The sequence below is a fragment of the Montipora capricornis genome, chromosome 11, assembly GCF_036669925.1.
Source record: "Montipora capricornis isolate CH-2021 chromosome 11, ASM3666992v2, whole genome shotgun sequence".
Taxonomy (NCBI): Eukaryota; Metazoa; Cnidaria; class Anthozoa; order Scleractinia; family Acroporidae; genus Montipora; species Montipora capricornis.
This window is the reverse complement of record NC_090893.1, coordinates 11,901,059-11,915,567: the sequence shown is the minus strand read 5'-3', so window position 1 is coordinate 11,915,567 and position 14,509 is coordinate 11,901,059. Positions and strand designations below refer to the sequence as shown.

At 38.4% G+C, this 14,509-nt stretch overlaps 2 protein-coding genes across 5 annotated transcripts in view; both read left to right on the top strand.

The window, feature by feature from the left end:
- The window catches only part of LOC138022978 (FAS-associated factor 1-like), a 28,870-nt gene extending 27,051 nt beyond the window's left edge, over positions 1–1,819 (top strand). The window contains exons 20-21 of the mRNA XM_068870017.1: positions 96–173; positions 1,433–1,819. Of these exons, the coding sequence (XP_068726118.1) occupies positions 96–173; positions 1,433–1,513 (159 nt within the window). The 3' untranslated portion in view covers positions 1,514–1,819. The remainder of the gene's footprint in view (positions 1–95; positions 174–1,432) is intronic.
- Positions 1,820–2,966: 1,147 nt separating this feature from the next.
- Positions 2,967–14,509, top strand: part of LOC138022977 (KN motif and ankyrin repeat domain-containing protein 1-like) — an 18,447-nt gene continuing 6,904 nt past the window's right edge. The window contains exons 1-4 of one of the 4 annotated variants that reach the window (XM_068870012.1): positions 2,967–3,106; positions 3,695–3,766; positions 6,875–9,387; positions 11,468–11,549. In XM_068870012.1, the coding sequence (XP_068726113.1) occupies positions 6,935–9,387; positions 11,468–11,549 (2,535 nt within the window). In that variant the 5' untranslated portion in view covers positions 2,967–3,106; positions 3,695–3,766; positions 6,875–6,934. Of the gene's footprint in view, positions 3,107–3,628; positions 3,767–4,625; positions 4,736–5,392; positions 5,536–6,874; positions 9,388–11,467; positions 11,550–14,509 lie in introns of those variants that run through there. The other 3 variants (XM_068870013.1, XM_068870015.1, XM_068870014.1) reach the window with 3 other exon arrangements.

Genomic DNA, 14,509 nt, shown 5'->3' with positions numbered 1-14,509 from the left:
TAATTTTCTTTCAGTTCGCAATGCAACCCTTGTTAATTCAAGGAATATGAAATCAATGCCCTCTCGCCATAAATATGTTCTTTTTATTTGTTTAGGTTGTCTTGACCTTTGTTCAGACAAAAGGATATCTGGACAATGAATATAAAGTGGTCACAAACTTCCCTCGGAGAGATGTAAGTGTTACTTCAGAATTCTCTAGCCTACGAACCGCCGCAAATACGTCTGCGTTCGCAGGCTAAGAATTCTCCGGCAAAAAATCTTATTAATTCTTCTGCAAGAAAGCGCATCTTCACTTACAAAGGACACTGGACTTTCCAGATAATGCTAGAGGCCGAAGGCGTAGGCTGATTTTAAAACCCTTTCTCGCCGCTAGCTAGGCTTTTCATTGGCGGAGAAGAGCGAAAGACTAAGACGATCACGCTACGTTTGCTTGTATCTGTTCTCTCAAACCGAGTTATCCAGACTCCGGGCGAAGAATTTGCGTCGAGGCTCCCGCTTTGTTCCGAAAAGGTTGTGGACGTGTAGTCTGTTTGGTGCTCGATCTTATCCGTTATAAGGTCATCCTTGTTAGATCAGAGGTAGCCCAAGCTCTGCAGGTGGCCGTTTGAAAATAGATTTGAGGCAGCGATTTCGGCACAAATAATCTCGATATGAATAACAATAACAATGGTTGGGAAGTAGACGCGCTCAACCCAACTGGGAACGACAGCAATCATTTTGTGGACCTCCCCACTTTCCAATTATTTCTCTCGTTCCCAGTTGAGCCGAGCGCGTCTACTTCCCAACCGTAAACGTCAAGGATGAAATGGCCGCTGAAAGCTGGGCGATGGAGCTTTTGAGGATGGCTAGCGACTATGGAATAGAGTTTGGCTCGGATAAATTGACACATTGAAGGTAAAATTATCCTAGCGCTGCTCTGTGCGAGAGAATTTATCGTTCGAGGGATTTCATTCGCAATTTTGGTCCAGATTCAAGGGTTGCTTCGAAACAACGCCTCCTACCTTGTCATTTTATAGTGAAGGGCTATGTCAGTACCTACAATTGTAGGTCAGATATGTCAAATATCCCCGAAATCGTCTTTCAGACACTAAAAATGATTACCGGAAGACATGTTTTAAGTTTGCAGGCAATTTTATTGTTATTCATATTGACATTTTTTGGTGCCAAAATCACTTCCTCACATTGGTCACTTGCAGAGCCTGTGCTACCTGTGGATCGATTAGTTCATTGAGGCTTGACGACATGGCCCAGTTGTTAGTCACATTATTTGCATCTGCATTCTCCAGCTTTCCTCGGTGGTCGCATATCATACATGATGTCTTGGTCCCGAGTTCAGTTGGGGTTCAGGCTCTTAAACCACACTGTGCCATGACCTTTTTATTTTTGCTTAGAGTTTTGGCAGTTATGAAACTAACACAATCTTCTGCGCTAGCTTTCTGCGCTGGATACAATGGAATCCTTACAGGCGCTTGGGCTTTATCCACAAGAAACTATTTTTGTTGAAGAACGCTGACTACTCAATACTACACGAGGAGAGGAGGTTCAAAGGCAGCCACTTAAAATGGGAGGCAGGGCGTCACCCAAGTACATATTAGATGTCTTCAGTTGGGTCTTGTAATATTCCAGACAAAGATCAAAGATGAATTACATGTATTAGGACAATATTATCCGTTGTGAACTTGGAATATACGTGAATATGATAGATTTTAAATGAACTTGGCTCGCTAAATCAGCCCAATGAAACAAGTCTGAACCGTCGTTATAGCTCATGTTATATTATAAAAATTTTTAAATTAAATTATGTTTCATGAAAGGCAAACACTTGACTACTTTTTTATAGCAATTATTTTCAACAACGAATCAAGATGAGACGATCAGGGGAGAGTTCGAGGCAGATATGTCCCATTGCAACCGTGATGATGATTCCCTGTTGTTGAAAACTGCGTTTCAAAATTAGGCAACAAGTGTATTGAAGTCATGACTGGTTTGACGATGCACTTTGTGAACACAGTATTTCCATTGGCGCGCGCTGTTTTCGCGTTTAACGTATTAAACCTATAGGATGAAACTTGTTTAATTTTAATTAATTCCTTCGCTCTTTGCTTCAGATATCGAGAAAATTCTCCAAAGGGAGAAGCAAGTTAAAATAAGAGAATTCACGAAATCTCTCATATACCCTAAATACTCACAGGACAAAAGAGAGGCGGATCCCAGTGTTGTGCCTTTGGAATATTGAATTAAAAATAAGGGACATTTAACGTGGGAACCTTATATTTTTTGCCATGCACATAAATCGTTAAAAGTTTATTTCAAAGATATGTTTCAAGAGAACACATGTGCATCATGAGTTGGTGTTTCGCCAGATTAAGCATTGTCCCAGCTTTGCCAGGACTCCAAACCAACCCCAAACATGTCATAAAACACATTCACTGCACTGCCCGACAAGAAATGGGTCAACGAATTTTTTGGCAAAATGCTCTGCCTCATCTTGCTTCTTCTTCCTTTCAGTATCGACATTTCACATTGGCGCGATTTTTAATCGAGTGAGTGATGAAAAACCAAACCAAAGTGATTTGTGAATAATTTATACCTTCGAATTAAAACCGCTTGGGCTGTTCGCACCAGAAACAAAAGTGCTATTAAACGCCTGCACAAGTTTGTACACTGGGGATGGATGCAAGAGACGCATGAAGAGAGGGTATTTTACATTCGTTATTTCTTTTTGCGTCAGCTATTCAAACTCGTTGGAAAATTCCTGAAGCAGTCACTTGCTTCTGCGTTCTGTCTCGTTTGTAAGTAGACAATAAGAAGTTGCAGAAACAACAATTCAAACATGAGCACAATTCTTACCCCCGCCTTACGTTACACCTCATCAGTATCAATATAATTATATGTACATGTTTAACCTCAGTCGTTCATGGGTCATTGAATATTTTAAGCACTTAAACGCCGCTCGAAATAAACACGTCAACTATCACCCATTAGACACAGAAGAGCCGCTGTTATAAAGAAATAGTTAGTTCCTGAGCTATTTGCAAAGAGCTAAGCTCTAATTTAGTGAAGAAGACTAGGGGAAGACAAAGTTCAAGACCACCAATGATCGTAGGTAAGCTCTTAGAAGAAGCAAACAATAGCTGCTTTTCACTTTTGCGCTAGTCTGTCCTCCAAAGTTGCTGTATTGAAGGGTTCGCCTTAACTTAATGAAGTGGATGTTCTGTTTTGTTCAAAATGTGCATACTGTTACACTTACAGAGTACTTTTATTGCTCTGCGAAAGACTTTCACTGAAAAGTTTGTGACTGAAATTCGTCTTTGGTAGAAATATGAAAAGGACGTGGGCTTTTTGAAACCGAACATTTTTGTAGGTTTCAGGCGAAGGGGTACAAGTTCGATTACGGTTTGAATAATGAGCATTCTTGAGGCACGTTTTGTAAAGTAATTATTTGACTTATTCCCAAGAGTCTTTTGTTATGTAAAACACATCCTAACTGTGCCCTGTTGCGTATCACCAAGGTCACTTTGGAAGCACATGGTGTAGGTTGAGTTTCAGCAGAATCTCCGTCTAGTCACGATGTCTGACGAAGGAAAATCAATGCATTTCATGTGACACCGCACTTGAATTTTCTGGAACTGTTTTGAAAGTGCTGTATCGCAATGCGTTCGAACACCATATTCAGTTATCCTTTGCCTTTTAGTGTTTAAAAGAAAGCTAAGATAACTTCGAATGACTTCGAAGTCCGTGGATGACACAGCTGGTCATTAAAGAGGTACGGGATGTTTACCTTTTTCTTGCTTTTTGTCTAGTGAACTGAATAACGTTTGTAATTTCGTATGCTGGAGATAATGGCCTACTTTCCTTTCCTGCGCACTTCAAAATGGCCGTTAGTCAAAAACCATATGGATTTTTCCGACTGTATAATTCTCTTAAATCCTTTCTTGTTTTCTCACTGCGACGCCTTGTTTTCCGCGCACCCGCTAATATTAGTAGCAACAGGTGATTGTTAAACGAATTATCCCAGGTCACAATAAAAAGTCAAATGAAAAGTTTTGCATCACTTAAAATGTACTCGTTGTTATGTTGAATAATTCACGCGACGTCTCGGTGCATCGAGTTTATCCTTTGGAGAAAATTTTGTTTGCCCTTGGAAGCACAGTTGATTGAAATCTTTTGTGTTGACGCCGCATTATATGATGCATTTATAGGAAGTTCTAATTCTATCGGATTAATCCTCAATTTAGATAAATTCCTTCCCGGAGGACACTAATGAAAGCAAATCATGCAAGTGCGTCGACAGTCAACAAAAACGTACTTCATCCGGCCACAGACTCTTAAAACGTTTCCTCTAACGGAAGTTTCAAAGATCTTGAAACATTCACCCTCCTCCGCAAAAAACTTCTTTGCATAACTTTATGCTCTTTCTGTCGACAAAAAAGGCAGACTCTCTGTTATTAGAGACACTCAAACTTGTTAAGTTGTTTCTGACGTTGTCAATATCGAAATTCAACACTTGACAGACGTTGTTTACGTTTCTCCACGCAACATGGCCCACGATCTCACTGTACATTTTTAAGGGAGGTCAGGAAGGAAAAGATTTCGCCATATCACGAGCCAAGAGGATAACTTTTGAAAAAAGAGGAAGTACAATTAAACTTTGCGTGATTCGTGGTACAAAGTCTTCAGTTCAGCTTTTGGTATATTTGTACAAGTGTGTGTCAATACTGTTTTATGGAAAAAGGTTTGCCTCTGACTCTTGATATTTTTCAACAGACATTTCGGCTAATTCTTAAGCCTTCATCAGTGATATCAAAACTTTTTCCATGGAACTTATGACATCTCCTGACTACACTTTTTCCTTGTGTCAATACTTCTCTTTTTCATCTATTGCAATTAATGATTGAGTTCAAGTTCAGCCTACCTGATGGACTAATGTCACGAGATAACAAAGTTGCGACATCATGTGTGCATAGATGAGGTTTTTGACATATTAGAGAGCCACTTGCAGGAAAAAAAATGCGAAAAAAGTACACCAGACACGGGCACGGTTGTTGTGGAAATCGACAACGAGGTCCATTTCGTCTTTTAATTAAAGTGGATCAGTTTTTATTTGCAAATAGCTTAAGATGAGCACACTGACCCATCATTCTCGTCAGTTACATCATGCATAGTCGCAAACTCTGTTTTTTTTTCCTTTTTTCCTCAGGAACGGGAAAGGTCCAAAAAATTGTTCGTGCATGTTATGTGAAATTTGAGCGCGCGCGAATTTCCTCTCAGGGACCGCGCCATCAGAATTTACTGTTGTTGATAGATCTTGAATCGATAAGAGAAGTCTCAATCTAGAAGAAAGCGCAAACACGCAACATCGTCTTCCTGTGAGTTTAAAAGCACGGACAGGATATAATCGTTTTGATGAAGCTGCATTTGCTTATTTGGGTGAATTCGTGACTAGAATCATCGACCGATCGACAGAGTTCGCGTGGATTGTTTTGTACCCTCGAGGATCTGTTGTTACCGCTGGTACACAGCTGTTTCTAAGTTGTGAGTGTCCTGCTTTGAAATTTTCGTTGTCGTTTCTTTATCATATTTGTTTCCTCTCCGCGTTGAGTCGATTCGTGCTCAGTGAATTCAGTGTATTAACGAATCAACGAATGGTGACCACATGTGAGTCGGTAATTTTTGGCATAAGTTACATTCAGAACAATGAATTTTGATATAAATTGCTATCTGCTTTCATTTAATTGTCCATTGTTAATTACGGAAAGAAATAACCTCCATCACTTGACAAAACGTTTTTCTAGCGATAAATTGTCGTTTTTTTCCATAGCCATGCAGTACTATATAATGCCTTTACGTTTAGGGCTATTCGTGGATTTAAGTAGGATTTGTTATTCAGCTTGCGGATATTTTTGCTCTCTTTCCCCGTTGTCTAATATTGCTAATTAGTTTTGTATTACTACCATGAAATTTGATTATGTGAATAGTCATTTTTTTGTTTCATTTCTGTGTCGATTTTTGAGTTAATCAAAGGTGTCCATTTGCCTTAAAAAAAGAGCAACCGGAATTGTAAGAAAAATGCTTTAATTATTATGAGAAGCACTTTAAATTGTCTAAACAAGTGGTAGTGGCACAATATTAGATTTTTTACATTTGAGTGGTATTAAAAGGATATAACAATGTTATGTCTGTGAAATTATTGATAAATATAGTGCAGGAAACTTGATCAGTACAAAAATAATTTTAGCAGGGTATTCAACCCCAAAAGCCACAAACCTTTTGGCATGGATTATTAGCTTCATTATTGTGTGATGGAATTTCAACTGCACAATTCTTTTGTTTTGGTACATCCTCTTAACATAACTTCTGGATAATTAAGATATAAATATCATATAATTGGGTGAAAAAACGCGACGCTTGATACCGAAGGGACTATGTAGTATAATACTGACTGTTACTCTGTTGCGCTATTCTTTTTTGAGGTAATCTTTTCTTTCCAAGTCTTCCAATTAATGCACATTCATTTAGTCAGAGTTAAGTGTTGTCCTACAGGTACACACCGCATTAAAAAATGTAGCCATAAACAGAAATCTTTGGTAGATAATTAAGATACCGGTACATTTACTAGGGAAAGGATATACTTTCATTTATTCCCTTGCTCAACATTTTTGGAATGGTTTCAAACAAGACTTTGTAAGTAAAATTTTTTATCACTAGGTAAAAGGATATCCAATTGGGTCTGGTTCTCTCTGAATGTAAAGAAAATCAAACAAAATCCTTTTTATACTGCAAGGACTTATTAGTCATCGTTTTTTAATGCCCCAATAATTATAACATTGTCCTCGATACATTGTGCTGTTGTTTCTTTGTTACTGATCTTTAGGGTCCCACAGTTGTTGACAGGAGAAGATCTTGATTTGGTCCTTTATGTTTCACAGCAGCCATGTCAAAACCCTTCTATTTAAGGAGTGGAGCTCACATTAAAGCAAGGCATTCTCCAGTGAGTTCAGATTATGAGGATTTCAACACTCATCAGAAACATATTCCACCTGACCTGGACTTTGAGAGTGTGTCAGATAATGAGGGAAATGGCTGGAGGAATCTGGCAGATATTGATACCATCAGTCCATGTTCTTCAACTCCAAGGAGTTTATCTCCTTTAAGTTCTCTCAGCGGTAGTGGAGATGGACAATATAACAGCAGATCATTTGAGTTTCCTCCTGAGCCTATAATGGTACCTTACACAAGAAGTGTGCTCTCACCTGTCTTGAGACCCAGTACTTCACTTTTAGAAGTTTCAATTGCTAATTTGCCTCCAGAATCTGAATTGAAGCAGTGTCTAGTGAAAATCCGTGAGCAGATGGCACTTAGTCTTGTTCGCCTTAAAGAGCTTGAGGAACAGGTGAGAAATGTACCAACACTACAGGTTCGTATATCAGTGTTACAAGAGGAAAAGAGGCAGCTTATTAAACAGCTGCAGTCAAAAGTGGCTCGGAAAAGATCAAGATCAGCTGACTACACATTATGCAGCAGTGTTCATTCCAGAGGGTCCAAGAGTGATACAGAAAATGATGATGATGAATATTCACTTCTTAAGAAGAGACTCAGGGTAAAGTTGAACTCTGTTGGGGTTGGTGACTGCTCAGTAAATGAGGTTTGTTCTTGCTTCCAACAAAAACCAAAGACTGAAAAGAAGTTGATGAAGTCAATTTGTGTTGGCACAGAGAGTAACTCAGATCATGGAGCCTTTGAAAAGGGTAACTTTTTGCTGATAGCTGAGGCAAAGAAACCAAAAACAAGATCAGTTGGGGTTGGCATGATGAGATCTTTCACAAAGGAAATTGGTGTGGGAGAGGGAAGTGCACTATTGTACACCAAACAGCAAGGAGTACAGGTGTCAACAGACACAAAGGACTCTTCCTGTGAAGCTCTACCTGCTGTCATTACAACAGATGTGTCTGTCTCAGCAAAGCCTTCTCTGCATTCAACAGGAACCAGCACAGAGTATCCTAGTGCAGCTTACGGTTGTCGTGTGCAGGAAAAGCCTCCAGAAACAGTTTCCAGTGTTGCTGTTCAGACAAGTGGAAGTTCAGGAGTAACACATGTCTCCATTGGAGTTGGTATTTGCACTATTGATGATGAACCAGAATGCAGAAAATGCTCCAAAAGAAAGTCACGTTCAATAGTAAAAACAGTGGATGAGATTATTGCTAATCACATTGATATACCACTGTGTAAGTCAGTTGGCGTAGGAAATGGTAGCCTTGATGATAACTTTCTTTGTGACAAATGCAGCCATCTTCAAACAAGAACAATTGGTTGTGGAGAGAAAGTGGAGCTTCGAAGTGTTGCAATTGGAGATTTCAGCATTTCAAGTCATCAGCAGTATAACCATTGCAGTAGCATTAAAACTAGAAGTATTGGTTGTGGTATTGACCGAATGGTCATGAAAGATGCCGCTGTTGGCACAGAGAAAATTGATGACAAGAGCTCATGTGACCGCTGTTCAAACCGTAAAACAGCCACCATTGGAATAGGAACAAATGATAATCAGTTGGAGGGGGAATATTTTGTTTGCAAAATTTCCAGAAAGACTCAAACTGAGGCAGAGAACTTAACAAATGGCCTCATCACTAGAGAACTCGAATTTCAGTCAGAATCAATGGTTCCACAAAGTGACATCTCAAAGGATGAGCTAGGAGTACCTGTGACAAGACAAGGCAGCATGCGAACCCTTGGTGTTGGAAACTGCAGTATTATGGATTCCTTCTGCAGTAGGTGTGACAATTTGCATACCAGATCCGTTGGAGTTGGAAAAGGGAATGTTTCAATGGACATGATTTGCGATAGGTGCTCCAACAAGAAAACAAAGTCAGTGGGAACCACCTGTGAAATTGTAGAAACCCGCTCACTTGGCATCAGTGAGTGTTGTGTCACAGATAACTTCTGTGACAGATGCATGAACATTAGGACAAATACTGTGGCAAGTGGAGACTGCTGCATCACGGACAGTTACTGTGAACGATGCTTTAATGTTCAAATGCATTCTATTGGTGTCGGTAACTTTGACATTAATGTAGATGATAGTCAACCGATTATTCAGGGTAATTTTGCATCTGTGGACAATAACAATAAAATTGATGCAAATATGAATATAGAAATTAGCGAGGCCCTACAAGGCCTTGACCACAAGACAGGTAAACCTATTGTGGCTAAGCAGCACAGTATTTATTCAAATAATTCTAGGGACAGCAAAAGTTTGAGAAAAGGCCGTAGTCACAGTAAAGAGAGTCTGAATGAATCCGATGGAAGTATTGACAATGACAACCCAAGCAGTGACAGTGCAAGTCAGACAAGTGAAGTGGTGGACAGGTCTCAGTCTCATGAATTCATTAGGTATGGATCCTTTATAAAGCTGTGATTTTACAGTTCACCATAGAATTCTGTCACGGTGCTGTCCCATACTGTCCTGCTATTAACCTCATTCCCTGACGGATTGGCACATTGGCGTTATTATCATCGTCATTATCATCATCAACATGTATTGCGGCTAACTTCCACACTATCATAAACATTTATAAATATGTTGTTGAAATTAGACTTTTTTAGTGCAATTATTAACTTTGAGATAAGAAAATTATTGTACCTTTTCTGTGCCTACAATATATATTGAGATGGTCAGGATCAAATTGTAGTTTATGCCAACATGGACTATATAGCTCTCTGAAATTCAGTAATAATAATGGTTATCACTTTATTCAATTCTCAAGCTAACATATCCCAGCACAAAGTGCTCTACCAAGAGTCCATCACCTCTTGGCTCCACTAATTGACCAGACTTCAAGTCAAATTAAAGCGAATCAAGGTAGATCAACTCAAATGTTGGTTTGAGTTCCAAGAGAAGAATTGATTCTGTGTTATAAACGAGGACTCATCAGTTGGGGGGGGGGGGAGGGTGGGGGGCAAGTGCTCTAATAATCCACTGTATCAACCCTGCTTCCCTGCATTGTGTAAACAGGTTACTATCTGTTAGAAAGGTAGTCACATTGTTCATTTTGTACAGCAAGTAGGTAACCTTCGGATTCGTCAGTTTTACATGGTTTTATGTGCTAGATAGTAATAATGATATTAACTGTCTTTTTTGGAAAAAAGGTATTTTATTGGCCTCATAGAGTCGATGTGCAAGTGATTACATTGTTCATTACATTGCTACAATTTTCAAAGAAGTTTATTTTTCGTTCAATGCATTACCCAAATTGAGACAGCTTTTCTTGTTTGATCTGCTTTGCTGGAATGAAAGGCTTGAATTTGTTTCATAAGTGTATGTGTGCATGCACTTTACTGTGGAAGGCCTCTGCAACAAGCCAGTTGTAACACTGAATAAAAGATCTTCTTAGAGGTGCTGAGTGATAAGTTTATCGTAATCTGAGAACATTGTTTATGCCACTCAAGGCAGAACTTCATTTGTAGGGCAAAGTTCCATTTTGAAATGTGATAATACGCTATTGGCATCAAATGAACTTCTGAAGTTGTAACTTGAATGCTCACAGATGTTTATATTCACAGCTGGACTAAAGTTGCACATAATTTAATTTGATAATTTGCAAATTGCGTATGGACATCATTAAGTTAGCTTTGAACAAAACTGTGCTCTGTATTGTACAACTTGGGAGGAAATTAATTAAAGTGAGGATCACCAAGAACCAAGTTTTCTATGTTTCCACAGCAAAAACAAATTAAGCATTCTGTAATTATCTGTTTCCACAGGAAATACTTGCTGTAACTATAATCTTGTTGTTCAGGTTCCTGCCAGTGGAAGTCATCTGTTTTCATAGACAATGATATATCAGGAATTTGTGGCTTGTTGAGGAGATGATAATATCGGCCATCTGTGGTCAAGGAGAAAATACATTAAATGTCAATTACTTCATGTTGCATTTTTATTCAAATTAAATTGAGAATCCAGATAAATTGCCTTTTTTAAACTTATTATTACTAAGATACATGTACTTGCATCCAACTTGTACAACAAAATTTGTACACAGTTTACATAATTACATCATGCTCATCAAAAGGGATTGCAACATTGCATTACTTGAAGTTTGGTATTTAGCCTTTTGACCACATGCACTTCTTTGACAGACTGTTTTCAGAGATTAGAACTACTTCAACGACTTGCAATCAAGTCACAAAACCACACAGATTCCAATGAAAGTTGATACCTTCCTTTCTTATGCCCACAATGTCGCATATACAGAAGTAATCATGTCTTGGTCTTTCATTATGTTATGAGATCCTGTGACATTAAAGCTTTGGAATAAAAGCAAAATGCGTTCATGGGCAACATTCCCCTTTTGTTTTCTTTATGTGGGTGACAGCATGAGAAAACAAAACTTAAGTAATTAAACAAGAACACGATTTCTTCAAAAAAAGGGTTGTGGTTTACATTATTTTGGTGTATTTGATTTTATTTCAGAATCACAGATGAAGTTCTTGTGGCATGCAAGCTCTTAAATGGTCATCTCTATAAAGGAAAAGAAATTGGAAGGGAACAAATGGTAATAGTACGCACAAATCTTTTCCTTAATTAATTAGCAGCAGGCAAAGTGTTCAAGTCTAATTTGGGTTCCTGTATTTTAATATAAAAGGAATACTGGTTTTCAACTTTACAGTTCCATTTAGGTTGAAAGCAGTAGAATCCTTTCTGTTGAGGCTAAAACAGCTTCTTGCATTGTCTTCGTGAGCTTTTGGCTCAAAACAGAGTTTTAAACAAATTTTCCTTTTATAAATTACCGTAATACATATTTGACGTGTAATTATCATATTTAGTTGATCATGTCATAACTGCATCAGGAACAGTGCATTGAAATGTCTCTTACAATACATGAAGAGGGATCTGCTTTAATTCTTCTCTTTCTTTTGTGTGATTTACCCAGATTGTGTTACATAGATATGTTGGTGAGCGTTTGACAGTTAAATGTATACTATGTCCTTTCTTTTTAAATTTTTAGTAATCTTTCCATGCCACAGTTCTTCTCATAGGGGTGAATTAGCTTATGGTTTACACAAGCTAAGGGGTTGGGGGTTAATGAACACTATTTATAAAACCCTAACCATAAAACTAATTTTAACTTGGAAGAAGCAATAAATTATTGCTTAGTGATTGGCAATTGAATATTTTCTATGACATGGAGACAATTCGATAATTGATGTCATGATATTAATTTTATCGTTGGCGATCTGAGTCTAAGCAATCTGAGTCTAAGCAACACAGCTTGGACTGAGGCATGATATGTTCTCACAATTGAGAAGCAGTCCACTCACTTTTTGTTCAGCAGAAAGACAAGAAAAAATATTCTTTCTATCTATATATTATCAACGATTGATCATTTTTCTGTGCTTCTGACTCTTCTTTCTTCAAACAAGAAACACTGCGTTCAGGTTCGATGGCATTGTTGCCACCTGAATCGGGAAGAGAAAAAGAGCTTTCAGGTTTGCGCAAATCTATTTCCGTATATCTCCATCATGTGTCGGTTGTGGGAAGCAGGCAGTTTACTGAACTTGATTGTGATTGGTCAATACACAATTGACCTGTCAGAATGAAATTAAAGTGTTCACGGGTTTTTTGACTCACACGGTGAAAGCTGCTTCCAAGATCCATAGAAAAACACAATAGGATAACATTTTGTTTCTCTTGCTACTGTATTTGTTTGCAAAAAAATATATTACTTCAATAAAAAATTATTGATTTAACAACAGATATACCTGTCAAATCTTTCTGAGTGAAGTGCTCCAAATGTTACGAAAGGCAAAAGCATGTGGAATTCTCTTAGGGAATCATGTGATACAACAAAAGGTGATAGAAACCAAAAAAATCGGTCGGCGCTAACTAAAATAAATTTTGGCATAATTTTTCAGGTTTATTTGGTTGTCATTCTGCCTCTTTCCTGTGTCATTCCAGCTGGTTCCGGTATATTCTGTACCATTCTTTTTCATTTCATTTCATTCCGGTGTTATTCAGTCTTATTCCGTTTTTTTCTGGTGTATTCCGTTACGTTCCTGTGTTTAGTAATGCCCCTCTCACTGAAGATGATGTTACTAAACGTATTGCTAATTCGAGTAGGAAGTCCTGTTGTCAGTTATCCTGTTAGTCCTGTTGTGAGTTATCTCACCTTTGTCTCTAAACTTGCCGAGCATCTTCCTATCATCAGTTCCACATTACTGAAACTGCACTACTCCACATTAAGAATGATATGTTGATGAATATGAATAAACAACACCTCACACTTCTGGTTCTGTTAGACTTAAGTGCTGCTTTTTAAACTGCCGACCATTCTATTCTGCTGAATCATCTTCACTCCAACTTTGGCATTTCTGGCCACATGCTCTCTTCGTTCAACTCATATGTGTACAAACGGACTCAATCAGTATCTATATATTCGTGGTCATACATCCAGGAAATTTGATGTAAAGTATGGGGTCCCCCAAGGATCCTGTCTTGGACCTCTTCTCTTTGTCATTTTTGTCAGCCAGCTGTTCACCATCATAGAATGTCATCTTACACATTCAAGTACAATCTTACGCTGATGACATACAGCTTCATATTGCTTTAAAGCCCAACCCTGAACATGCCACTGAAGCGTTTGAAGCTTATGTAAGCATGTGTTGCTGATATCAGAAAATTGATGTTACTGGTGCAGCTGAAGCTCAACATTGACAAACAGACTTCATTGTGATAGGGGTGAGGCATCAGCTGTCAAAAGTTAACATTGACTCGCTGGCCAACTGCTGGTTGGTACGTAATGGCAAATGGCAAAAACCTCTTGTTAGCCTTTTTCTTTGTAAGAGCCGATTGTCTGGAGACAAAGCTGATCCCTGACAGGAAACTTTCTATGGTTGTTTTTGGATCGCCACATGTTCTCAGGCATTGTATGAGTTCCTAAATGATCTCTTCAAAATCTTGTTTTTGAAGAGTTAGTCCTAAGCAGTCTCATTGCCTCACCTTTTATGAAGCCATTTCTTATGCCTGGGTGGTGACAATCAGCCTATGACTTTTAATGTCCAGGATTCTTTTTTTGAATCGTTCCCCTTAAGACACCACTGTGTCAAGGAAAGTGATTTTGTTCTCTGATATTTTGGCCATGAATTTGTTAGTAGGGTGGATGCTATTAGCTTGTTTAATAAAATGGTCCACCTCTGTTTTATCGCTGTCTGCAAGGGAGAAAATTGCATCAATACATCTTCGCCCTATTCTTGGTTTGGTACAACTGACAAACCAACCTTTTAGCATTTTTTCCTTCTTCAGTAGAACTGCCCCAAAAATTTTCCTGTTCTTTTCATGAAAAATTGCAAGGCAGTTTATTTATGTCAGAGGTTTCAGATGAGGTTGGCAAAGTTGATGGTGTCAGCATACTGCTCACGTCAGTGAATGTAACGTGTTTGACAAAGATTGACCTTTGACCAGCAGGTTACTTTTAACCAATGTCACATGTTACTGCGAGACAACAAACAACAGAAA